The sequence below is a fragment of the Lissotriton helveticus genome, chromosome 3_2, assembly GCF_964261635.1.
Source record: "Lissotriton helveticus chromosome 3_2, aLisHel1.1, whole genome shotgun sequence".
Classification (NCBI taxonomy): domain Eukaryota; kingdom Metazoa; phylum Chordata; class Amphibia; order Caudata; family Salamandridae; genus Lissotriton; species Lissotriton helveticus.
This window is the reverse complement of record NC_136062.1, coordinates 265,698,873-265,725,906: the sequence shown is the minus strand read 5'-3', so window position 1 is coordinate 265,725,906 and position 27,034 is coordinate 265,698,873. Positions and strand designations below refer to the sequence as shown.

The following is a 27,034-nucleotide window of genomic DNA, read 5'->3' as shown; positions in this document are numbered from 1 at the left end:
ACAACAGCGGCATAGGATCGTCATCCATTGTATAAGTCTGGACATCCACACTTCCGATCCAGGTCTTGCTGACTCACCACAACCTATGGTGTAGACGAGTTCACTGACTTCAGAAGACATTTCAGCCTTTATTAATTTCTGCAGTGCAGGAAAATCCAGGGCCAATACCACCCACCACCATTTTTTCACTACATGTTTCTTTATCTGTGGGTTAGTTCATCGACCACCAAGAAACACTGTACAAGTACCCAATACTTTCCACCTCTAGTTCTGGAGCCAAAGATGTGAATTCCAATTACTGCCACCATTATCACCATGCAGAAATTAAGTTATGTGGAATTTAAAGGATGCTTCCCAAAACTCATCATATATTTCGAGTGGGGTCTATGGATATATCCACGGAATACATCTCTATCTATTGGCCAAGTTAACATTAGAAGCAAGGAGAACATCAGGATACATGAGTACATAAAAATTGCAATAGTATGAGGCATGTCTTTTTAGGACATACTGTAAAAAGGTAGAATGACCTTCCGGTTATAAGGCACCATCCATTTCTTTTGTTGCTGAAGCTGCTGTTTCTTCACAGTGGACATGATGTTGCAAGTGCCTGGCAGTGACAAGTATGATGCAGTGGTGTCATAGTGTTGGCATCAGCCGTTTCTTAACCACCATATTGTAACGCCGCCCAAGAACACCGAGCCGAGCCAGGCAGAGGATCCGCGGAGGACCGGCCGCAGTACGGCGCATAGAGGGCCCGTGAGCCTGCAAACCTGCTGGAAGGTGGATTTTGGCTGCAGACACTGGAAGGAAAAGACGCCATTTAGGAAACCGAATTGGGCAGAGGACCCGCAGCGCGGTGTGTAGAGGACCTAAGCAGCCAAGTGACAGTAGCCCGGCGGAAGGAGGGCCCTGGAAAATCCGTGTGTCCAGGCTCTGCCCGGGCCATATAGCAAAGGATCAGTGGAATCACTGGACATTTACATGTTGATCTGAGTGTGTGTAATGGCAGACCGAGAAACAGAGGTAAGTGGGGAGTAGTATGTCCAATTTTTCTCGTAACTCAAATGTGGAAAAATTGTAAGATTGGTTTTTAAAACTACAAAGCCAAGCCTGGTGAAAAGGAGTTGTTCTCCCCCGTAATTACGGGAGTTGGGGAAATACCATTCAACCAGGCTTTACCGTTGTTAATTTGTGCCCCGAAGGTTAAAGAAAAAGAGAAGCTAAAGAAACAAAAACAAAAATGGCACCAGCTAAAGTAAGAGCCCGTAAAAATTTTAAAACTGGGAAAAAGTCAGAGAAGAACTCTTCAGAGTCCAGGGAAGTCAGTGGGACAGGCAATCCGAAATCGGTGTTGAGTGAGCCAACTAGAAAGAAGAAGCAAGCTTCAAGAAATATTCAATCCCTGTTACTAACACCCACATCTGCGAAGCCAAAAGTAACAAGGGATGGCTCATTAGTATCCAACTCGATTAAAGACTTTCTGGGAAGACACTTTAAGGGGAAGAATGTAAATAGCAATTAGGCAAGCGCCGTCGCAGATATAAACTCTGAGATTAGGAGTGAGGATGTCTTAACCTCTTTGAATCAGTCCATATTTAATCTACCTGGGGTACCGCTGAACCCACGACTGTCTTCCTCGCCAAGAATGTTCCAGCGGTCACTTGAAGGTGAATTAGAGGACGAAGGGGAAGACACATCCACAAGTAGTAATGAAATCAGCCCAAAAGACCAAAATGGAACTATGACGCAATCTAAGGAAAATGTGGGTGTGGACTGCTCCTTTGGTTTAGGAAATGAACATTTGCACTCTCCACTGCATGGCCTTGAGGTTACAGGAACCTCGAGTACCTCTATGCTTGAGGTTATGTGGATCCTTCAAAAAACCCTGCAAGGCTTGCTAGAGGTTTCGGTATTAAACAATGATCTTTTAAAAACCCAGGGGGATCAGTCCAAAGCAATTTTGGGTGAGCTGACCCAAATCAGAGGTTTAATGCCGGCTCTAGTTAGACCGATTGGTGGAATCCAGGAGGGGGTAGGTAGCAAAGAGGTGGAGGAAGATGTGCTATGGGCCCCAACTTCAAAGAAAGAGGAACCTTCAGTATATATATCCAGGCAGCCAATGATTGTGAAAAAATGGGGGGAAACGAGATATCATACGAGCAGATTCCAGAGAAGGGAGGTTACTCGTACAAAGAGATGCCTATTAAAAAATCCTGCCAGGAAGTTGAGAAGAGGGAAAGGAGAAAAGATGGAATTAGTAGGTAAAGAGGGGGAAAAATGCAAAGACCAAAGGAGAATAAAGTAAAGTCCCCGATGGAACAGGAAGAACATTGGAAAAGATTAGTAAGACCAAAGTTTAATAAAAGTGATCTGGTACCTACAATAAGGGTGACGGAGGGCAAAGAGGAGAAAAGTATTAAAAGGAAGCCATCAGGAGCTCAAGGAAATCCTAGGTGCAGCAAGGCCCCAATGGAAGACGATTAGGGAGATCAATGGTCATGAGAAGGGAAGCCAGTTTAAAGGGGGTTAACTATGGGTGTAGGCAAGCAGGTACTAAAGATCTATGGTTTTTCCTAAAACCCGATAATGATGGTAAAGGTGGGAAAAAAGCTAGAAAACTAAACCCATTAAATCGATCTCAACTCTTATTCACTATGGCAAAATGTGCAAGTCTTAGGAGTATTGGCACAAAGGACCTCAAAGAAGTAGGGTTTGTTACAAGCAGCACAGGAGGTGAGGTGACTAAGGTCCTCTTTCATTCTGCTTGGGTGAAAGATGCGGTGGAAAAAGCTAAAAATTAGTTACAAAAGGAGGGGATTAGACCGGTAAGAAAGGAGGAAATACAGGGACAGTATTTCTTGACGAACCATGCGGGTCTAGGCTTACGGCAGATAAGGCTAATTAACTCGAATTGGAATAACAAGGAGGATATTGCAATTACTGTAACTGACTGTGAATCTGCAGGGTATGAAGAAGATGTATTTGCCAGAAATAGGTATGAAGCCCTAGCACCCCCCAGAATCTAGGGAGTATGATGAAGAGGGATTTCTCAGTGAAATCGATTAGGAGAACGGGTTGTTACACAGCCTTTCAATCCTATCATGGAATATAAATGGTTACAAGAAAATATCGGCACAGATCGAGTTCAATAAAATTATAAAGAGTAATGATATTGTGTGCCTACAGGAGACATGGCTGTGTGACGATACCCTAAAATCCTTAGTTACATTAGGATTTGCCCAATACTCCAAAGCAGCAAAGAAAAATAATCTGGGGAGGCCATCAGGGGGTCAACTAACGCTGATCTCCTCACAGATAGTTAGGAAGGTTGAAAGGTTAAAATTACTTAGTGAGTGGGCACTAGGTTGCAGAATTTTACTGCAGAAGGTAGATCCCCGCTATGAGGGAATATGCACCATAAATTTATATATACAGAAGGGAAAGGACCACGAATACAAGGAGAATTTGGGTAAACTGAAAGAAGACCTAGAGTCCATTAGTGTTAAGCAACAGAAGGACTTAGTATTGGTGGTAGGTGATTTTAACCATAGATTAGATCCCAGAAGGGTGGATAGTTGGTATAAAGAATTGTTAGAATCCCATAATATTGAAGTAGCACTCATGTTCATGTTCATAAGCTTTATTCGATCATACATGACAATCATAAAGGCACATAATATTTGAAATCACATAAAAAAATTACTGGGTATGGAATTACATATATTACCACAATTAGAACCTCTCCATAAAAGCAGTAGCGTGAACCAATGCAATTAATTAATACAAGGGAAGAAAAACAATATTAAAATTCCATACTTTTTCTAAGGGACACAGATTTTAGAATAAATGTGGCAGTAAAAAAGCAGATATCCAAAGTGTCAAGCGCAAATAGTAATCTCATGGCATTAGCAGTTGTAGACACAGAGTATTTCTTAAAAACAGGTTTGAGATAACACAGACGGAGGTGCACATACAAAGGACAGATTAGCAAAAAGTGCAATGTGCTCTGTCTGGTGGTACCATCACACGGGCAAGGTGTTGAACTATGGGTTTTCATCCGTGGGAAGGCCACCATGTTATGGACAATGCCTAGTCTCAACCTTGTGAGAACAAACTGATGTGCTTGTTTGGAAATTGCTTTTAAATACATAGGCATGCCATAACCGACCTCCTTGTTAGTAAAGTAAAAAACGTGGGTTGAAAAAAGGCTACATTGGGCACTTCGCCTCTTGGATTTGTTCCCCAGAAATTCACTCTTGACCTCCTTTTTGGGAATAATGATGGCACAAAGAGGGTCACTGTGGACGTCTAGATCAAATATTTCCTTATACGATGTCAATACGTATTTTAGCCAGGGAATCTGACGGGCATTGTCCAGGCGCAGGCAGTCTTGGATTATTCGCCTGGAAAATCCAGTTTCGTCCTTAGACCATATTGACCTCCATACCATGAGCGGTCTCAATCCTGTTAGGTCTGTCAGGTATTCCAGACCCACCTCTTCATGAATCAGTACGGTGGACGCCGAGGGGGGGAGGCAGAGAAGCCTCTTAAGAAACAAATTCTCTGCTACCTGCAGATCTCCTTGATTGCAATGGCCCCACACTCCTGAACCATAAAGGGCCATAGAAACGCATCTGTGCCGATAAACATTCAGCATATCTGGTATGCGACGGCTTCCCAGTTTTGATGCAAAACGGAACACTCCTGAGGAACCTTTACCCATCTTGGCCCTAACATTCAGTAGCTCCGGTGCCCATGACCCATTACCACTAAAAGTTATGCTGAGATAGCAAAATTTATCCACGACCTCAATTCGGTGTTCCCTGAACCAGAATGATTTGAGTTGGTTCACCCTTTTCCCACAGGTCATGATAAAAGTTTTTGAATTGTTAATCTTTAATTTCCTCCCCTGAATAAAATCATAAAAATGGTTCATGAGTTTTTGGAGACCGATTGGGGTTCTTGAAAGGAGGACAGTATCGTCTGCATAAAGCAGTACCGGTACTGGTTGGCCCTCAACTTGGGGAGCATCAGCTGGGACCCTCTTCAGTTCGGACTCCATGGAGTTAATAAAAAGTGAAAAAAGTAATGGGGCCAATACACATCCTTGTCTGATGCCGGATTTAACCCTGATCTTCTTGGTGCATTCCCCGCTATCCCAAAGCGGATCTGCGCTGACAGCTTATTATAAAGTCTGGCAAGGAAATAAATTATTGCTGCCGGGGCCCCCATTTCAAGTAGTGTGGACCACAAAAGGGTATGATCCACCAAATCAAAAGCGCTTGAAAGGTCAGCAAAACAAAGAAGTAAAGAGCCCTGTTTAGCCTTGGTGTATTTCCCTATAATGAGATCCAGGTTGATGCACTGCTCAATTGTTCCTAGTCCTTTCCGGAAGCCAAATTGAGACTCCGCAAGGATATTATTGGCTTCCGCCCACTCCTCCAGACGAATCAATAGGACCCTACTCATAATTTTTAGAGAGGAATCCTGAAGGGAGATAGGGCGGTAGTTCTTGGCCTCTCCTCTATCCCCCTTCTTATAAATCGGGATGATTGTAGATTCACTCCAGGTAGATGGGATACTGTCGCTAACTGCGGCATTAAAAACCTGGGTCCGGAGGGGGCTCCAGAGAGCCAGATCGGTTTTGTACAAGTCGACCGGGACCCCGTCCGGTCCTGGGGCCTTCACCCCCTTACTCATGTGGATAGCATAATCTACCTCTTGGAGCGAAATCCCTAGGGGTACTTTCAGTTCTATAGGATCTGTACTAGAACTATCCTGGACCTCCCTGGCCGGATCAAAAATACCTGCAAAATGTTGGACCCAACTATCCTCGCTAACCTGGGCTGTTAAAACCGGAAATTCCTCCTTTGGAGGAATGGGCTGTTGACCGTACTCCAGAATAGCTTACTATCACGCAGCTCTGAGGCTATGGTCAAATTGTCCCAGGCTTGTTCCCTAAGCTCCCGTTTCCTACGTCTCAGCTGGTGTTTATAAGTTACCCTAAGGAGTGAAATGGCATCCTTATCTCGCGGATGTCTCGACAGGGCCTTCTTTAGTTCTTGTAGCGAGTTCGTGCAGGCACTGTCGAACCAGCCTTGAGATGTCCTCTTGTAAGTGCCCTTAGTAATACTGTTGTAATACTTTATTCAATAGATATTTATCATAAAAGTACAAACACACATACAATAGTACATAAAAACACTCTACCCAAAAGTACTACATTCCAACAAAATAACCCAAACAATTTAAAAAGACATGGTTATTTTAAAATAAGGGGAAAATTAAAACTATACAGTCGTTTCAGATCAGTTATTATACATTACCCAACAACCTAGATCGAATTATCCAGGCACCCGCAAGATATTTTGCAACCCCACAAACAATATACATTGAGGCAGTGTTAGTTAACATGATACGCAGGGCTGATCTATGATCTTTCCCACCCAGAACACTACATACTGGTTTCAGCCATTTGTTCCTAACACTCTTGTATGCTGAGCATGCAAATAAGAAATGACCTAGGGTTTCCTTCGGGCAAGTGCAACCTGGGCAATTTAAATCATGCCCCCCCATGCCTTTCCATCCTTCCATAAATTCCTTAAGGGGCAAAGTACCATATCTCAATTTCCAAAACAAGGTCCTGTCTCTGGGTAGCTGGATAAAATCCAAAAAGGGTTCCAGCTTACACGTTGGTTTATGTTCAAGGAATTTAGTCGTCAGGGAACCCAATTTGTGGTTGGCATGGACCTTGGTCTCAACCCAATCCCAATATAACTGTTTGACAAATTGTTTGGGAGGAGGGCTTTGTGAAACCCAAGATTCCCCCAAACCTATAGAAGTTACCAACAGCTTAAGATTGTTGAGCCACTTTATCTTATTGTTGGCATTGAGGGAGATTAATTCGTCCAACACTCGGGCATATTCAATTAATTCTTGGGTCCGTCTGAGGCGCACCCAAAATAACAGTGGCCTGAGATGGACTTTATCAGCAATTGATTTCTTGCCCATGTCAAAAAACAATGGTAACAAAGGGGTTGATACTGGAAGTGATACCAGATCTCTAACAAACTTATTCTCTGCAAACACCAGGGCCTTGGTGTTTTCAGCACCCCATAGTTCTGAACCATAGACTGCCGAGGCTACAGCCTTCCCCTCATAAATTGCCAAGGCTGGAGCAACCGGTCTGCTAATGGAGAGGCGCTGATTTTTTAGTATCATTCCAGACACCCTTTTGAGGTTAAGTACCATTTTGGATATGTGGGAGCCCCAAGACATATTATTAGATAACCTCACCCCCAGATAATCAAATTAATTTACCACCTCCAGAGGTGACCCGAAAAGTGAGATGTGTACTTTCCTAACCTTTCTTTTTGCAGTTAAAACCATTAACTTTGTTTTCGTGGTGTTTATTGATAAACCACGCTCTTTACAGGAGAGAGAGAAACGACAAGCAATTTTTGCAGGCCCTTCGGGGTCTTGGACATCAGGAGGGTATCATCCGCAAAGAGGAGTGTGGGGGTCTTCTCTCCGGCAAGGACGGGCGCGTCCGCAGGGTCCTCCCTTAAATAGTCCACCACCCCATTTATAAAAAGGGAGAACAACTTTGGGGCCATCACACATCCCTGCCGGACCCCTCTATTTACTGGTACCCTCCTTGTCAATTGGCCCTGACTCCCCCACCGTATCCTTGCAAAATTGTCCTCATGGAGCTTGATGACAAGTTGCAGCAGATAGCTAGGAAACCCCATGGCCAATAGTACCTCCCACAGTTTAACACGTGGGATAACGTCAAATGCGGTTTTGAGGTCTCTGAAAGCCAGGTAAAGGCTGCCCTTATTAATAGATACGTACTTGCTCCTACATTCTGCCTAAACCCAGCCTGAAAGTGTGTTAATATACCCTCGTCCATAAGCCATGTCTCAACTCTACTTATGATGACCCTGCCAACTACCTTTTGGATTGTATCAATTAAACTAATTGGTCTGTAGTTGGCAGGGTCCTCTCTCCTTTTTTATAAATCGTGATCACCTCCGCCCCTTTCCATGATTCCGGGACGGGGTGACCTTGCTGGATTAAGTTCATTAGGCATGCAATGAAATCTGCCCATATTAAGGGGTCATAAGATAACAAGTCTCCGGGCAGGCCATCTGGACCGGCTGCTTTACCGGGAAGGATTTTAGAGATGGCGTCTCGGACCTCTCGCACAGTGAATGGGATTGCCTCGGTGGGTGGATCTATTCTTGGATTACATGGAGCTAATGGTGTTGGGTGAGGATGAGCGTCCTCGACGCAATATAGTTTTAAAAAATGGGCATGCCATTGATGTTCACTTATGTGATTTAAAATAGTATCAACTCCTCTACGATCTAGAATATCGATTAATTTCCAGAAAGTTCTTTTCATAAGCTGCGATTTTAAGCTGCTGCCAGTGATTCTCCTCCCAGTTCTTTTTGGCTAGGATAATGGTTTTGCGATAGTCACACCTGGCCAGTCTCACAGCTCTTGGATCTTTTAGTTTAATGGCTAGGGCAATAACCTTCCTCTTTTACCTGCAGTTTGCTGTATACCAAGGGTCGGTCTTCGGGATTCGAAGATGGACTGATGGCTTCCCCTTAGAGTTTTTAAGGAAATACTTTCCTATATTAACTACAAAGTTCTGATAATGGTCTAATAATTTTTGCCCCGAGAGACTTGTATTGACCAAATCCATCGCTGCAAAATTATAGGTTTCTGCGATGACTAATTCCCTGATATGGTTAAGTGTCCCCTCTTCACACTTAACCACATCCCATTTTAATTTCTTGTTACAGTTGGAGGGAAAGACCTCCTTAGTAATCAGCTTCGGTCCTACACTCTCACTTAACCCATTGGCCCAGTTAATTCCCATACACAAAGGGTTGTGATCACTGTCTGAGGACTGCTTGATCTCCATATCTACAAGGTTGGCCCAGGATTTGACATCTAATAAAATATAATCAATTCGCGATGGGGAGCCTATCCTATTATAGGTCATCGCCCCATTACGATCAGAAATGGTCCACCCATTAAGAGCTCGTAGGTTATGGTCCGAGGCCAGAGCATTCAACTGTATTGCTCTGGGATACCATTTCTTGATGGGAGCCAAATCTAGAAGTGGTATAGAATGTCTCCAGTCCTCCGAGCTCCAACCCAATATGTCCTCATCATCCAGAGGTTCAAATGTACAGTTAAAATCGCCCCCAACCAGGATTCTTGAACCAGGTGGTAGTTCTGATAACTTGGAATACAGCAGCTCGATTATTGGTGAAATTTGGCAACCCTGTGCCCCTCTTGCATAAATACAAAAAAATTGTATTTTATCCCCATGGGGACTTTTCAGGGAGATATGCAAGATATCATTTGAGGGGACACTGTGCATGGTAACAACGTAGTTTAAATTAACTTTCACCCATATGTGGAGGCCACCAGACGGGCGACCTTTCCCTGAGGAGACTGCCGGAACGTAATAGGTTGAATACCCATTTTTGTATTGCGGAGAGAGAGACCAGGTTTCCTGGAACATGCAGATATGGAAGAGGTCAATGAACTCATTCCACTCTGGAGTTGCAAGGTTTTTGTTGAGCCCTGCTATGTTCCATGAAAGAATATTAATAGGAGTGTCGACTACAGTCGGTACAATAGATAAACGTGTAGGACCGGGTTCCTCTTCACTGAAACTTGGGCCACAAGTTGCCGAGTATAACTCGCCCTCCCTGAGACTACCAACTTCAGCCTCCGAAGGGACTTTCATTTCCCTCAATACTTCTTTATCCGGTGTAGTTGAGAGTGAGGGGCCATCTATCTCTTTACTATCACTGGGGCTACAGATTTTCAGGTATACTTGAGTCTCTCTAGACATACATACATCAGCCCCAGGATGGTCCAATACTTCCCTCAGTGTTACTTTCCCCAATGAAAAAACTGGGAGTCAGTCAACTGCTTCCAACCCACTGTAACGGTTAAAACAAGGTATGGGAGGAGGGTTGTACTGTTGTCCTAACCATGCTCCATCAAAATGGTTTACCTCATTCAGGGGTCTGCCAGTTCTTCTCGGGACTGTGCTCCACCCTCCATTTTTGCCACCATCCCACTGACTAGTATTATAATGTTGCCCAGACCATGCCCCGTTTTGCTGGATAAGGCGATGGGGGCGGCTACCTATTTTAGGCTGCAATGGAGTCCACCCTCCGGTATTACTACCATTCCACTGATTTAAGTTGTGGTCCCGCCAAGGCTCCCCTCTTGTTCCTCTTCCGTGTGGTTCGAGCCTTTTAGCCAGCTCCACCTATTACTACGATGGTCTGAGACCATGTAGAAATATGATAGAGGTTTGGCTGATACTGAGGAGTTAGTGTTACATGGGGGCCCATCAATTATATGTTCCACCAAACACGAATCCTCAAATGTCACAACAACACAGTCCCCTTGAATATTTTTTTTATTCTCCCCTACCCAAGGGGCTCTCTCTACCATCAGTATATTACTGTGGATATTTGGTGGCAATGGATAATTTTGATCTAACCAATGGCAGACTTTATTTTTGAGAGCCCAAAAGGATTCAATTATTGTAGGGGCCAACTCGGGGACGCCTGTTAACACTATTACATAGGGGCATGTGTCAGGTGGTAAGTTGATATTACGGCGTGCCTTAGATTTCGCAGGTGGGGGGGGGTTGATGGTTTAAGAGCCAGGATGGGGGGGTCCATCAGAAGACTTGGATTTACTAGGGGCATTAGAAGACTTGGATTTACTAGGGGCATTAGAAGACAATTTGGCAGCATAGTTATTAGTGGTCTTCAGAGTGGGAGTAATGTTGTTAACACGTTTTTCCCTGCTGGATGTTTGGAGGGTAAGGGGGTTTGGTATTGGGCAATACTGGAGTACTCGAGACTTTTTGAACGGGCGCTTTTGAGTGGCTTTTGAGCTCCAGGTGTATTGCCTGGAGCTGCTGTTCAATCCCCTGTAATCTAGTCTCCAAGGGTGGAAGCAAAGATTTGACTAGATTGGATAAGGAACTCATAAATATGCCATTTCCATCTTCCAATCCCTCCGTGGTTTCATCCAGGCTGCTTGTCTCAAGGAGACTCGCAAGACTGGTGTTGGAGGCTGAGTTATCAGGAAGATACATCGGGAGGGGATGGGGCGCATGGCTCGCCTCCACTCTCGCTACGCTGTTAGCCGAGTTGGCCATACTAACCCTTCCCTCCATGTTGCCATTGGTGTTACTGGCAATCTCTATAGGGCCCACAGCCCCCTCTTCAACCTCTATACAAACCCTACTTTCCTTACTAGATGGGTTTGAATTTTTGGCGATAGCACCCTCCCTTATGCCCCTAAGATTAGATGTCTCTTCCTGGCTATCAATAACTGCCTGGGGAGTCACAGACGGTGTGGGAAGAGCTAAGGGAGGGGCTGACAAGGTGGGGAATTCAAGTGTAGCAGGCTGGCTACTATTAATAGAATGGGAAATAGGCGACGAAACAATTGGATTTAATTCAGGGGTTAGATGGGTTTTTAGTGGCGTGCGTGCAAAGGCTATAGTTCCTAAGGAAGACCTTCTCGCATGTGCGAGATCCTGGGACACCCTTCTTTCCATAAGGGCGATACCTACATCAATTAGTGAATTAGTGCGTACAATAAAGTTATCTAAGGTGCCTGTCAGTTTGAAGGCACCGGCCGCGGTTTTACTACGTGTTTCACGGGTACACATTCCTGTGGCAAACGGTTCGTCCTAACTGTCAGAGAGCAAACCAAAAGACCTCCTTCCAAAATACTAAACAAACACTGTAAAAGAAGGGGAAACAGTCATAATATTAACGGACCCCGGTATCTATCCCAACAGTTGGATTAGCAAAGCCAAGGGTTCTGGCCCAGACCAGACACTACAGGCCTCGGAGGGCAATAGAGGGCCCGCCCTTTGCCCGGGCTTAGCCCCCGGCTGTGTCCCGCGCGCGTCCCGCTAGCGCGGGGTTAGGAAGGTTAAAATAAAGGAGCTAGGGGCGGGGAAGAGACACCAGGTGCGCTGGGATGGTGATGCGCAAAGCACCCTGGGTCTCGCAGTCCCTGCCCCGGCAGCTACGACAATGTCAGCCTTAAGGTCCTCGAAAATCAGGCTCCAGGTGAGGGCTGGTTGTGAAGAAGAAACAGCGAGTGTCCAGGCACAACTAAAATATCAGCAGCAATGATTTCCCCAGTTCTCGGCTGCGAGCGGCCCCCGCGCAGCGGGGGCCGCGAGCCGTTAAATGCCGCGAGGGAGCTAGGGGCGGGGAAGAGACACCAGGTGCGCTGGGATGGTGATGCGCAAAGCACCCTGGGTCTCGCAGTCCCTGCCCCGGCAGCTACGACGATGTCAGCCTCAAGGTCCTCGAAAATCAGGCTCCAGGTGAGGGCAGGTCGTGAAGAAGAAACAGCGAGTGTCCAGGCACAACTAAAATATCAGCAGCAATGATTTCCCCAGTTCTCGGCTGCTTAGTAATAGTAAGCGACCTTTTTATTAAATCGCCTAGTTCCTCAAAATCAGCGATAATACACCCAGGGGTTGCATCGTTGTCAAGACAACGGAGTAGCACTTCAGACCCTGCGCCCACAATTTTCTGCAAAAGTTTAGCTGAGTTATCCCCACACCATTTGATCCGGATACCATTTTGCCTACAGGGGATGATCTCGTCAATAATCATGCGTTTATTGCAGGGCATGGTCCCCCATATGGAGGTCAACATAGTGGTGGTGTTATGATCGCTAATACCGAAATCGACTACTGTAGGGACCGAGCAGAGTGGGACAATAGATACGGATAGCAACAGGTGATCGATAACAGAGGCCGTGTTCCTTCCAACAAAGGTTGGTGTAATATTACCCTCTTTGTCCGTGGCAGGTTGATGAATTAATAAATCTAGGTTTAACATAAGAGTATTAAGAGAATCGCCGTAGGGGGAGTGAATGAAATGAGCTCGGTTCTCCCCATTATCTCCATCAAACCCACATACACTAGTAAATGAGTAGGGGCAAGTACGGATGTTAAAATCCCCTCCCCATATGATATTAAATAGCTTACGGGTATCGCTACAGATTTCCTTTACAGCTGTCTCAAGCTCCTCTACAACACGGGTACTCTTTGAATCAAACATGTTGTTGTAATGGTTGATTAACAGTGTATCACAACCCCCACTTTGTTCCAACCTTAAAATCTGTGAGTGAAATCCTACAGTAGAATGGGATTTCACGCGTGCAGGAAAATTCACAGACAGTAAAATTACGAGCCCACCCTTTGCCCTACCCACACTAGACTCACGTGCAGGGTTATTGTAGGACTCAAAGCCGTCAAATTGGATATCTGTCACAGACCAAGTCTCCTGGAAACAGAGGATGTCGAACTGGGAAAGGGAATCCCTCCATCCCAGAGACGTTACCCTCTGTCGCCAACCCGCAATGTTCCAGCTTACTAGTTTAAAACCCAAGAAACATGGGGCTGGTATCGCAATCCCAAGGGTACTAGGGGGCAGTGAAGGTAATAGTGTATCCACTGTAATATCTAAGGAGGCTAGTGGGAGATCAATGTCTGCGAAGTCTTCGGCCAGGGGTAATTCCAAGGTTTGAATCGGGGTAAAAGAGGGAGACATCGTAAGGGGTACACCAGCTGACAAACACTTTGCAGGGGTTTCTACATTAGTTTCCACCTCGCCAACCACAGCAGCCAATAAACCATTACCAGTGTCAGGTAGGGAAGGGATTTGATCGGGAGCTGGGGGTAGTCAATCGACTCCATCCAGGCCATCTAGACAACTGAACCGGATAAAATCACAGAAGGGGACGTACGGGGCCGTCATGGCCGGTCTTACATCATATCCACTGCGTTTACCCCTCCGCTCAACCCTAGTCCAGTCATTTCTGCCTCTACCGTAATACATAGGGTTAGGGGGGAAAAAAAAGACACTGGGAGCCTTTGAATGGTGGAATCAGAGGATCTATTATAACCCGCACAAATGTGTGAAACCGTTCTGGGATCTCTGAAACTAACCGTTATACAGTCCCCGTTTATGGTCTTTACAGTTTTGCCCAGCCAGGGCACCCTTCTGACCATGATAATTTCGTTGTGGAGGTGGGCCGGGAGAGGTCTATTCTAATTAAGCCATCTAACAACTCTGCTCTTTAGTGAGTTGAAGGTTTCGACTTCACCGGCTTCCAACATTGGGGCTCCTGCTAAGACAACCGTAAAACGATTAGCTTCAGGTGGGAGATCAGGTAGACGTGGTCTACGGGCACTTTGATCTTTAGAGGGGGGTCCTATTTGGTCAGCAACAGCTAACCCATTTACCCTAGCAATAGAATTGGAATTAGCATTAATTGGCTGTGACCCAAGTATTTGTTGTGTTTGCTGCAGGGGGATGGTATTATTATTAACCTGAGTGGTTACCTGGGGGCCTATTAAAGGGGGGATAGGATTTACAACCTCTATTGCTAATGGAGGGCCAGGAATAGTAGGGGTAGGTAGAGGGGTACTCAAGTTGCTAGGCTTATGGGAATTAGCCAGTATGTTGGCTGTAGCTATCTCTATATTTGTTAATCGGAGTTCTATGTGCTCCAATTTTGCCTCAATGGGAGATAAAACAGATTTAAGTATAGCACCCAGGCTATCGATTGATTGATGTGCAGGGCTTGGGTTGGAGTGATGGAGGAGGGGGTGGTATCATGTTTAAGCTTAGCTGATTTTGATTTTCTTCCAGATTTCTTGTTGTACGTCCTCTTACGTTTAGCGGTAACCCCTTCTTTAACCCCCTGAATCAAAGTATTATTTACTGTGTCATCAAAAACAGAAGAGACAGATACATTATTTACAAAGACAAAATCACTTTCTGGGGGTATTTCGTTGACCAGTCTATCCTGAACCTGTGTTGCCTGTATATCCATTTTCGGTGTTAGAGCTTGGCCAAAAACGTCGATGACATTGGTATCGGTAGGTCTTTCCGAGGTTTTAGCGTTAGCTATTGAACCAAGGGAGGATCTCTTAAATGCCAGTAGTTCCTTAGATAAGCGTTTATCAAGGGCATTAATTTCAGAGTCAATAAGTGAATTAGCTCTAGTGAGAAACTTTTCCATACCTCCAACTGTGGAGCCTCCGGTTAACGAGGTCTTGCTCCTCATTTCTCGCCCGGCCATAGCAGCCGGGTGGAGGGGGGGTTGTACGAGATCAAGGGGGAGAGCCCGGCCCGGTCACGAACGGGCCCGCCCTTGGCCCGGGCTTCACCCGCGTGCGTCTCGCGTGCGCGGGTATGAGCTCTCCTATATGCAGGGGGGAAGGGGGCGGGAAGAGTCGCAGGTGCGCCTGGTGACTTCGGCGCTCCGCCTGCTGGGACTCGCAGTCCCGCGCCCGCTGGTCACTCTTGGTCTCTCCCGAGGGTAATCCCGGCAATGCAGCAATCCCGGCTGTCTCCAAAGGGCAGATCACCTCCACGAAATGGCACTGTATTACACCACACCACGAACGGCTACGAGCGGCTCCCGCGAGCCGTCATCAGCTGCACAGGGGGAGGGGGCGGGAAGAGTCGCAGGTGCGCCTGGTGACTTCGGCGCTCCGCCTGCTGGGACTCGCAGTCCCGCGCCCGCTGGTCACTCTTGGTCTCTCCTGAGGGTAATCCCGGCAATGCAGCAATCCCGGCTGTCTCCAAAGGGAAGATCACCTCCACGAAATGGCACTGTATCACACCACACCACGAACGGCTACGAGTAGCACTCTTTCTAAGGGGGGAGCTCTCACAGCAGGACGAGTTATTCAGTCAGCTAATGGGGTCTCTGGGCATGGTATGTGCAAATGGGAGATTTCAGCCAGACCGGCCAGCGGGAAGGACTTTTGTGAGGGACCAGCAACTTTGTCCAATAGAATATGTGTTTTGCCAGGCCCGGTGTTTTGATCTAATTAAAAACTTTGAGGTGATGAAAATGACAGGTAGTGACCACTTCCCTTTGAAGGTAGAACTACACATACCGAAAAGCAAAATAAAGAGAGGGCTCTACAGGTCCATGTGGACTATCCCAAACGATTAACAACCTGTACATCGGATGAACAGATAGAAAAGCTCAAGCTAATTCAGCAGTCGACCCCAACTGAAGAAATCCAACCTAAAGCAGGAATTCCTTGGTTTGAACTAACCATAGATAAGCTGGCAGATTCCCTTAAGAAGGAATTGAAGACAAAAAAGTCAGGACTGGGCAGCCTTGCTGTTAATAAAAACAGGAAACCCTGGTTTGACAAAGAGTGCAGGGTAGCCAAGGCCCTGATAAGACAAAAGGAGAGAAGACTAAGGGCCAGGTTTAAAGCGGACCTACACCAGGCACTTCAGCAACTAAGGTTAAAGTACAAAATATTAATTCGGAATAAAAAAAGAATGTATGAAGAGAAATGTTGGGCAAATATGTTGGAGGTAATTGAAACCAAAGAGGTTCTGGAAATTAGTCCAAGAAAGCGTGGGTAGGAAAACAGGTTCCTTGGTCTGTATGGTCCCCGAAGAGGACTGGGTAGGCTATCTGGAAGAAATCTATGGAAGATGGCCGACACAAGCAATGCCAAGAACCCTAGATTGGTCACAGGTGAGGGATGATATAAAGGAATACTTTACCCCAAGATATATAATTGAAATTATAGCTAGTTTGAACCTTACCCGTGCCGCAGGAGCAGATAACCTTCCGGCAGTGATAATTAAAACGAGTCCAGAATGGTGGGCGGAGTTTTTGGCAAAGATGTTCCTAGTATTTCTGGATACGGGTATTGTTCCATAAAGTTGGAAGGGCGCAATTATAAGGCCAATACATAAAAAGGGTAGCCACAAAATACCGAAAAACTATAGGCTGATAAACCTTCTGGATATAGGGGAAAAAGTCTTCGCAAAAGCCATATTGAATATATTAAAAGATTGGGCAGAGGAAAACCAGATCATCCCCCCGGAACAGGGTGGGTTTAAAGCTGGCCATTCTACAATTGATCATTGCTTTGCTCTTTGGGCCATAGCACGGAAGTCAATGGAAACACGGGGCAGGTTATTTTGTTGTTTTGTAGACTTCCGTGCAGCTTTTGATCTAGTGGATCGTGAGCTGCTGTGGGAGGCCTTAATTAGTTATGGAATTCTGAATGCTATACTGCGGCTGCTACAAATGCTCCACACTAAAAACTTGGCCCAGATAATATTAGACATAGATGGTAGCTTATCTGGGAAAATAGAAATTGGAAATGGCTGCGACAGGGATGTGTATTAGCTCCCCTGCTGTTTTCCTTGTTCTTAGCAGACCTTCCATTAATTTTGGGGAATGCAACTATGGCAAGCCCGAAATTAAATGGCAAGTAGATCGCATGTTTACTTTATGCCGACGATCTGGTGATTATGGACCAGACCGAGGTTGGCTTGCAAAGAAAACTGAACGTATTTAATGACAACTGCTCAAGGAAAAAACTTGTGATAAATATGGATAAGACCAAAACCTTGAGCTTTGGCCGGAGGAAAACTGAGTTCTCATGGTGGATAGGGTCAGAAAAAGTGGAATCGGTAACAGAGTATAAATACTTAGGGCTATGGTTCGAGAAAAATTTGAAATGGAATACCCACTAAGAGGCATCTAAATTAAGAACCTCTGCATCGATTAGCGGATTGAAATTGCTTAATAAAGCCTATGCTGCAATGAACGATAGACCAGTGCTAAAAGCATATTCCGCTATTGTACCCCCGCAATTTTTGTACGGCGCAGAATTGTTATTTTTAAGTGGCAAGGAAAACTGGGATGTTGAAGAAGGTAAAAACTTTAAAAAGTTATTTACAATCCCCCAGTCAGCAATGGTTCAGGCCGTAAGACTGGAACTAGGACTGACTTCATGGGGTATTCAAGTTGGTATGGCCCCATTACGCTTCTGGCAACGCCTAGAAGGAGGCGTAATCACCAAAATATCTCAATGGTGTAAAAATGAAATACAGAATAGCGAACTAAAATGGGCGAGAGAGATTAGGGGGACTATAACAAAGCTATTCATTAAGATGAGTGTTAATGTGTGCCCTACTGTCTCTGTGGCTAATATCGATAAAAAGATACTCAGGTTGATGGGGAAGGAAATATCTCAGGCACAGGACAAAATCTATCTTGTAAATAAAACTTCGATTCGTTTTATGATTGATGCATGGAATAATGATCAATGCTTCCCCTACATTAATAAGCTACCGGAACGCCAATTACGAAATTAGGTTTTGAGGGTAAGAATTGGGGTAAACCCTTGTTATATGAACAATCCGGTAAAGCGGGCTATGATCAATGAGACAGGAAGCTGCACTTGCTCTTTAGGGACCAAATGTGATATGCTGCACATTTTATTTGATTGTCTGAAGTTCTTGGACTTACGTATTATGTTTTTAAAACCATATTTATGAAATATGAGATCAAAACTAGGACCCAGGCTGTGATACTGATGACAGAAATGGCCCATTAGATATTGCTGTGGCTATGGGGAAATATGTGCAAAAAGTGAAGGCATTTTTATATCTTTTTAATGAGTTTTAACAAATAGCTATCCGCAATTCAAGTAATAGTGAGTTTTTAGATTAAATATGTTTTAGGATGTATTTATGTGTGTTAATGAAATGTTTTTTAGATGAATTTTTTTATCGATATGTATTGTTTGTGGACCAATGGTCCGAATAAACGTGAAAATAAACTTGAAACTTGAGAGTAACTATTCCTCAGTTTGTGCATCTGGTTACAACAATGAACTGAAATGTTCTCTTTTTCAATAATGGATTTTGATACAATGTGTTTTGTCAGTACTTACACTAATACACTTTTTGTACTGTTTACAGGATAATTTTACACATTTGTGCATCCGAACTATTTTCAACTTAGAATCTTTTTTCTGTGACACTGGAAATAGATGGGAACATGTACTGGATGTTATGTCACCCACTGAAGTCTGGTTACAACAGCCACTAGATCCCTCGATCAAACTTTAGATGATAATGTTAGAATACTAGGTTGTCACTCATATCTTGGAACGAATCCTTTGATTGTGATGAATAAAATTTGCATGTAAATAAATCACATAACACAGTTTTAACTGCTGCACTAGGGTTTTTCAAAAAGGCCTGTAAAGACAAGTGTAATTTAAACCGTGTGGCACTTGGCCTTCAAAACCAGATGCATTTTATACAGTGCTAAGGTTTATGCCATCAGGCTTGCCACCTTGTGTTATAACTGGAGGACAATCATATGCCACAAGCTTTTTATAACAAAAAATACACATGATTTATGCCACTACCATGTCTAGTGTGAGGGGGAAAGCAAAGCACTCTGTTTAAAAGAGAGTGCAAGTAAGATTTTATCTGATGTTAGAAGGACAGGAGGAGGAAGAAGTCAGAGGAGAGAAATTTAAAATTGAAATTGCAATTTCATACACACAGTCAGATGCATCTGATCCCCTTTTTACCTGGGGATGTGAAGAGACATTGACCTGCTCCTGTTCTTGATAGTATTGGGATGCACGTCTGTCTTCATCCTCCTGGAGTTTCTTGGCTAGCTCCACGTCACTTATACCTTCTGGAATATGCTCCCAGTCAATATCTTCGTTCTGCTGCTCTTGTTGCAGAGACAATGCAATCAAATAATCCTATACAGAAAACATTTTCAGTTATTGCTCGAATCAAATGGTGCAAAGGCAACAACAGTGTTAAGCATTTGATTCAGAATAATGACCTCTTTTCTATTAAATCATTTTCAGTCTTCTCCGTTTATTTATCTGGCATTTCTTCTACTCTGTGGTATATAACTAAGTGAAGAAAACATACCATGCATTTAAAAATACATTTGTCTTTTTTTGGGTGGAAATAAAATGCATGGTTTTACAATTACAGTTCAACACTGCAGTTCAGCTCGGAGCTGTGTATTAACAAACATAATAAAATTCCAGAGACGTCGTAGCGGTCAGGATCACTATTCAGTTGCAAACACCGCTAGGATATCGTCAACTCAACAGTTCTAACGGTACTTAGTATAATAAAATCAGTCTAATACTCTTAAAGCTCTCAGGTTGTAACACTGGGCATACTAAGAACACATTTTTACAGAGTGAATTTTCAATTTTTTGGTTCCATGCCTAAACAGGTTACTAACCTTTAGTAAAGCTCTTACTGGATAATTACACTCTTAGCAAAATAATCTCTTACAAGAAATTATATATACATAATTGCATTGAATATCGTTTTCCGACAAATCACAGTTCATAAATATAACTTGTTGCTTATAACCTGTGAAATCTACCCCCAACTCTAACTGCATATTCATCACCGTGTGAATATTTCCACCCCCAGGCGGCATAGCTATAGGCGCTAGTAAGAGGTGCCTGTCTGCACAAGCGTTTGTTTACTGTGTGACAGGGATGGAAGAATCAATCAATCAGTATTTGTATAGCGCTGCTAATCGACCGAGTGTATACAGGGGCTAGGTAGCAGGATTCAGTCAAAAAGCCAGGTCTTGATGATGTCGTCAGTGGTCCAAGTGCTGTGGTTAGCGAGGAAACCGGATTGGGAGGCATCGAGCAGGTTGTTTATTCCCAGGTATTCGGTGAGCTGCTGGTTGATCGCCTTCTTGAGGACTTTGGCAGGGAAAGGGAGCAGAGGGATGGGATGATCGTTCTTGAGTTCCTTGGGGTCGGCGTAGGGTTTCTTTTTTTAGTAAAACGTTTTTTATTATTGAGAAATAAACATCAGCAATACAATGACATTTCAGAGGAAGTAGTACATTAGGCCTCATGGGAACAGTAGGTGAATCACAATATACAGAATACAATGTGGAAGGTCTGGGGTGAAGGGGGATCTTCGACATTGGGAGTCAGGGGAGGTTGACATATATCTCCTTGATAGGAGTTCCACAAGCCCCAAACACGAGTCCATTTTTTGGGACATCCACGGCCTGTACTACATGTACAGTTTTTTCTAGAAACATTGCCCAATCCAAGCCTTTTTCCCAGTCTCGCACTATAGGAGGGAGTGGCGCTCCCCATCGCAGGGTAATGTTTCTCTTGGCTAGCATTAGTCCCAACATGACGCATTGTATCAGCAGACATTCAAATCTGTTGGCTCCCAAATGTTTATTAGGCAACTGCGGGCTTCCATACGAAGTTGCATGGACAAGACAGTATTAATGATGTCATGAATATTGCGCCAATAGGGTTGGATCAGCTTGCATTCCCAGACTATATGAAGGAAGGTTCCAAGCTGGCCACATCCTTGTCTATAGTCTCCCTTGTCTGCCCTCCCCATCCGCATCCTCATCCATTGAGGCCCTGTTACATACACCCTGTGTAGGAATTTTAGTTGGACAAGTCGGAGGCGAGCTGGTATCACCACCACTCTTGGAGAGGAGATAGCCTCCTGCCACTCCTCGTCGTCTATCTCAATGCCATCTCTGGTCCACTTCTCTCGGAGAGCCTGGAGAGGATCAGAGATGTTGTTGACCAGCATTTTGTATATCAGTGAAATGGTACTGTCAGGAATGTGGCCGTCTAATATTCTATCTTGTAGTGGGGATGATTCCGGTAACGTGACCCCGGGCTGTAGGTGAGTGCCTAATGCGTGTCTGACCTGCGTGTAGTGGAAGCGGTCCGAGTCGGCCAACTTGTACTGTTGCTGCAATGCGGCGAATGACTTAATGTCTGATTTTTCCTACAGATCGCCTACATGGGAAATACCTATGAGATCCCATTTGTCGAACCCCTTACTCCTCCACAAATTGCCCAGTTGTTCGGAATCCCATAGTGGTGTTGCAAGTGTTAGCTTACGCCCCCAACCAAGGCATTTAGTGGCCGCGTGCCAGACGTGTACTGCGTGTTTAGTGGGGCCCGTAAGTGGATAGTGCCGGGGCCTGGAGTAGAGGGCTCTGTTAAAGTTCCCCCCAGAGAGGAGCCACCTATCCATGCTATAACCTGGGTTTCCAGGCTGGGCGTAAGTGCAGTGGTTAATGGAGGACAGGTGAGCCGCCCAATAGTACAATTTGATATTGGGAAGGCTGGTGCCTCCATCTTACCAGTTCAAGGAAAGCTTACCTAGAGCGAGAAGTGGTTTGCCATTCCACAATAGATCCCTTTGGAGGCCCTCTACTTCTCAGAAATAAGACGCGGGTATCGGGTCCAAGGAGTTCTGGAGGGCATACAAGAACAGGGGTAAAGACATCATTTTTAAGAGGGAAGCCTTCCCTAACAGGAAAAGAGGGAGCGACTTCCATCTATCAATATCTTTACGCAGCCTAAGCAAGGGGGGGCGGAGGTTTTGAGAGTAACGGACAGAGGGATCTAAGGAGAGGAAAATACCCAGATATTTAAAACCATCTCTACAGGTCTGTATAGGACACCCACGTGGTGGGATCGGCGGTTCACCCGCCACCAGGAACAGGAGGGACTTGCTCCAGTTTATGGAGTAGCCGTAGTATCTACCAAAGATCGTAAGGATATCTAAAACCACAATCAAGGATCGTCTTGGCGAGGTCAAATAACGGAGAACGTCGTCAGCGTAAAGGGAAATACGGTCCTCCCATTCCGGAGACCAGCACATGCCCCGAATCATCGAGTCCCTGCGTATCCAAGCTGCCAACTGTTCTAGCACCAGGGCAAATAGGAGAGGGGCTAGGGGGAATCCGTGAAGGGTCTCCTACCCAACTCAAAGGCGGCTGATTTTTTATTGTTAACCACCACCTGAGCCAGAGGTTGAGAATACAGTAGCTGCACCCATTGTATGTATTTCAGGCCAAACCCCATTTTCTCCAACACTGCCTACAAATATGGCCATTCGATGGTATCAAACACCATGGCAGTGTCTAAACAAACTATGGCCGCCGGCTCCAAGATGGAGGCCGCCCTGCCCAGAGCACCATGCACTCTATGCAAGTTAAGTGCGGTGTTGCGGTGGGGAATAAAACCGGACTGATCCGGGTGAACCAGGGTCTCAAACACAGTCAAAAGCCGGTTGGCAAGGAGCTTAGCCAGAATCTTGGGCTTCGCGTTCAACAGGGATATTGGCCGATAAGACCTGCAATCGGTTTTAGGCTTCCCCTCCTTGTGGATGGTAACGATACTGGCCGTCCTTTGATCCAGGGGCAGGAGTCCAGAGTGTCTTGATTCCTCATACATAGCCTTTAACTATGGGCCAACCTGTCTGGCTTGAGTTTGTAAAGTTCGATCGGCAACCAATTAGGGCCTGAGGCTTTGCCCGGCGTAAGGGACCTTATTTCTGCTGCTGTTTCATCATTGGATATGTTACTCTACATGAAATCATGATCAACCACCGACAGTCTGGGCAAAACTATATCAGTGAGCATCTGGTGGGAATCCTCCTTGGAATAGGGGGCAGCCGAGGTGTAGACTGCCCCAAAAATGGGCCGCGAACTGGTCCACAATACTTTGCGGATCTGTAAGGGACTCCCCCTTGTGCCCATGGAGCTCAGGTACTCATCTACTTGCCCAGTCTCTTTTATCCAGCCAGGCCAATAGTTTTCCTGCTTTGTTACTTACATCATACAACCGCTCCTGCGCCACTCTCCCCAAGGCATTAGCCTGATCAGTCGACAGTGCCCTATAGTCCTGCTGTTTGAGTTTGAGAAGGTGGAGCTTATCAGGTGTGATATCCGAGTCTAAATCTGTTTCTAACCACCTTACTTCCTCCTCCAACTCCCTCCTGCGCGCTTTCTTCTTCCCCGAGATCAAGGAGAGGGCCTGACCCGAATTACAGTCTTAAAGGCCTCACAAAGCGTCTGCGGGGATTCCACAGAACCCTCATTCTCATTGAAGTAGTTATCCATGGCAGTGAGGAGTTCGCCGCAGATGTGGGGATCCCGATGGTACCACGGGTTAATGGGGGCCACTCGCCCCACCTGGTTGTAATTAAGAGCCACATGCAGCCATACCGGTGTGCTCAGAGATGCCTCTAGCGAGATGTTTTACTTCCCGGACATGGGCAATTTGAGACGCGGGGAACAAAAAATAATCAATCCTAGATAGGCTCCCATGTGCCCAGGAATGAAAAGTGTATTGGAGAGTGTCAGGGTGAGAGGCCCTCCAGCTATCCACCAGCCCCATCGATTCGAGGAAATCAGGCAGCCAACAAGATGAGCGAGTGAGGTCGCACGGAGGATGACTAAGTCTCCGGAGACCACAGAATTCAAATCCCCACCCAACACCAACAGGCCCTCCGGGATATTTAACAACAGTGTACCCAAGTCCCTAAACGTGACAACTTGGAGGCCTGGGGGCACGTAAATCGAAAGGAAGGTGGGTGATAGGGTGTCCCTCCCAAGTGCCTGAGACCCCAACGTATCTTCCTCTGTCATCCGTCCAGACTTCCTGCGCAACCAGGGGAAAGGACTTCTTCATCAGTATGCCACCCCCTCTATGCAATGCACTACATGCATTACCAACTAGATGAGTTTCATGGAGTAGGATAACTTCAGGGGCATGGCACTTTATATATTGAAGGACCACGCTACGTTTGATTTTGTCCCCCAGTCCATTGACATTCCAACTTATCAATTTACCCCCACTGTCCCAACCGGAAGCCATTGCAAATTGTACAATTTGAGATTACAGTACGTGTTTCTACTCCCCCAATCAATGTTGCAATAGTAGATGCTGATGTGGAAACTCTTCAAAAACATAACAAAACAACCCCGCCCAACAGCTCCCCACCCCGCTGCCCTGCACTCTGGGCTTAGAACTGCCCATGGAAAACTTGCAGAGGGCCTGTAGCCCTAGAAATGGATTCAAGATAGAAAGGGGAAGAAAAAGGGGGTAAGTTAAAGCGCACCCTTCACCTTCCCCAAAAAAGATGAATGTAAACCCACCCAAGTGCATATACAGGTCCAATAGAGTCCACAAACCCCAATACTATGACCCCCACCCAGGCCCACCTTCCCACAGCCCCATCTACTTAGTCCAAACTCAGACACTGCACGGGTCACCACATCAGACCGGTTGACTGTTCTAGTTTTCGCCACTGTCACGGTCGGTCGGGCTCCTCGCTCCACGGCTCTCGATCCAGTCTGCTGCGGCTTAGGGGTGCTCAAAGAACCACACTCTCCCCTCCGCCTCGATCCGAAGACATGCCAGAAACAGCATGGAATATTTCAGTCCCCGCTCTCTGAGCTCGCGCTTGACCGATAGAAACGGCCATTGCACCATCTTCGTAAAATCCGGAGAGAAGGAAATGTCCGAGTTTTCGTACCGCAGGGACACGCCCGCCCTGGAGTTTTGAAGGATAATGTCTGTCGTGGAAGTTCAAGACCCGTGCCAACATGGGCAGCGGGGGAGCGCCCGGTTAGGGACGGCCGCCCGGGACCCTATGGGCGCGTTCGATAACAAAGAACTTACTGAGTCCCTTGGGTTGCAGATGTTTCAGAATGAGGTCCTCGACAAAGAGGTCTGGGGTTTGTCCCTCTGATTTCTCCGGAACCTCCAAGATGAGCAGGTTATTGCGACGCAGGCAGCCTTCGTAGTCGTCCAACTTGAGGTCAGTGAGTTTGCGGAATCCTGAAGTTCGCGAATCTCGCCCTGAAGCTGCGCAACATCACCAACAAAACTGGCAGTAGTAAGTTCAACTTGCTTGACCTTCTCGTTCAGTTTGCCCATATCGGCCCTGATGAAGTTGACATCGATTGCCACTGTATCCAGGGAGGCATTAACACAGGTGCTGGCATCCATTACGTCTTTTAGCGAGATTTCTTGATCCTCCTCACCCAAACCCTCCGAGCCCGAGTCTCTGGGAACCGGGATTGTTGCGTATCTTTTGGGACCGTATAGCGGTCCAATTTGTTGGATTGCGTAGCCTTTGATCCACGGGCCCCTGCGGCCTTGACACGCTCCATCGTGACCCCCTCCGTGCTCTACCAGTCTGGCCACAGGCACCCCAACAAAGCGGCCACACTGCCTCCAGTAACGCGTCAGGAGTCGACAGATGTTCAAGGTGTCAGAGGGTCCCTGTGCGCGGTCAATTGGTCCTCCGTAGGGCCGTTCATCAGAAGGTGATCTGCCCCCACGTCGGTCGTGAAGGTAGCGGCAGCTTGAGGGGTCTCACCAAACGTTCAAAGTCTATGCACCCTCTCTGTGGCTCCCAGAGGTCGCAGACCCCCCCTCACCCCGGTGTAATGAGCCCACCGATCACACGTTGACAGTTCAAGGGCTCAGCAGCCCTGTTTCCGCTCCCTCAAGGATAGTCCCAGCACCGCGGGGGATCGTAGCGGTGCAGTAGAGGTTCCCTGGGAGGCTGCGTGTCTCACCTGCGGAAACTGATACAGTCTGCAGCTCTGGGGGGGGGGGGGGGGGATTTGGAGGGGGGAGCAAGGCACAGCGGATGCCCGCGGCACCAAGGACCGGCCCTGGGTCCGAGTCAGGCGGTATGTCAGAGCAGGCAAATGGCCTGCCTACACCGCAAGGAGCAGTCCTGGGCTACCTCTGTCAGCAGTGGGATCAAGGAGGCCCCGGTCCGTTGAAGCGGGACCGATCTTCTCTTCCTAGCGGCGGCACCCTCCAGACACGGCGCCGCCGCAAGTGCGGGCCAAATCTCCCGGATCTCTGTCTTTGCCCCATGCAGCACTGTGGATCCCGGCGCGAGCCTAGATGTTAGGCCCCACCTCCGCAGTGGCTAGATCTTCAGTCTATGGTGTCGGAATGGAGTTAGTGGGTTCCTGTCCGCTATATGTCCGATGCACAAAGCTGCTATCGGACAGGCCAGATAATGCACAGGATAGACGTTATGAAGGGGCCGGTCCCGGAGCTGCGCCTTACACGGCCATCTTGCCTCGCTGCTTGGCGGAGGGTTTCTTGAAGAGAGGTCTGACTTCTGCATGAAAGGTGGCTGTGGTGATCGATGCGCAGAGGATGGTTGTGAGTTGGTGGCTGATATCCTTGCCTTCGAGGTTGAAGAGGTGATGGGGCAGTGGTGCCTGGGTGCTCCTGAGTGGATGGAGTTCATCAATCAATCACTCAAATAGTATTTGTAAAACG

The 27,034-nt window shown here is 46.3% G+C and overlaps 1 protein-coding gene across 1 annotated transcript in view; it reads right to left on the bottom strand.

Annotated features, from left to right (window-relative positions):
* MINDY2 (MINDY lysine 48 deubiquitinase 2) overlaps positions 1 to 27,034 on the bottom strand; it is a 715,083-nt gene that overhangs the window by 77,963 nt on the left and 610,086 nt on the right. Inside the window, exon 8 of the mRNA XM_078685168.1 lies at positions 19,478 to 19,657. Coding sequence (XP_078541294.1) covers positions 19,478 to 19,657 — 180 coding nt within the window. The remainder of the gene's footprint in view (positions 1 to 19,477; positions 19,658 to 27,034) is intronic.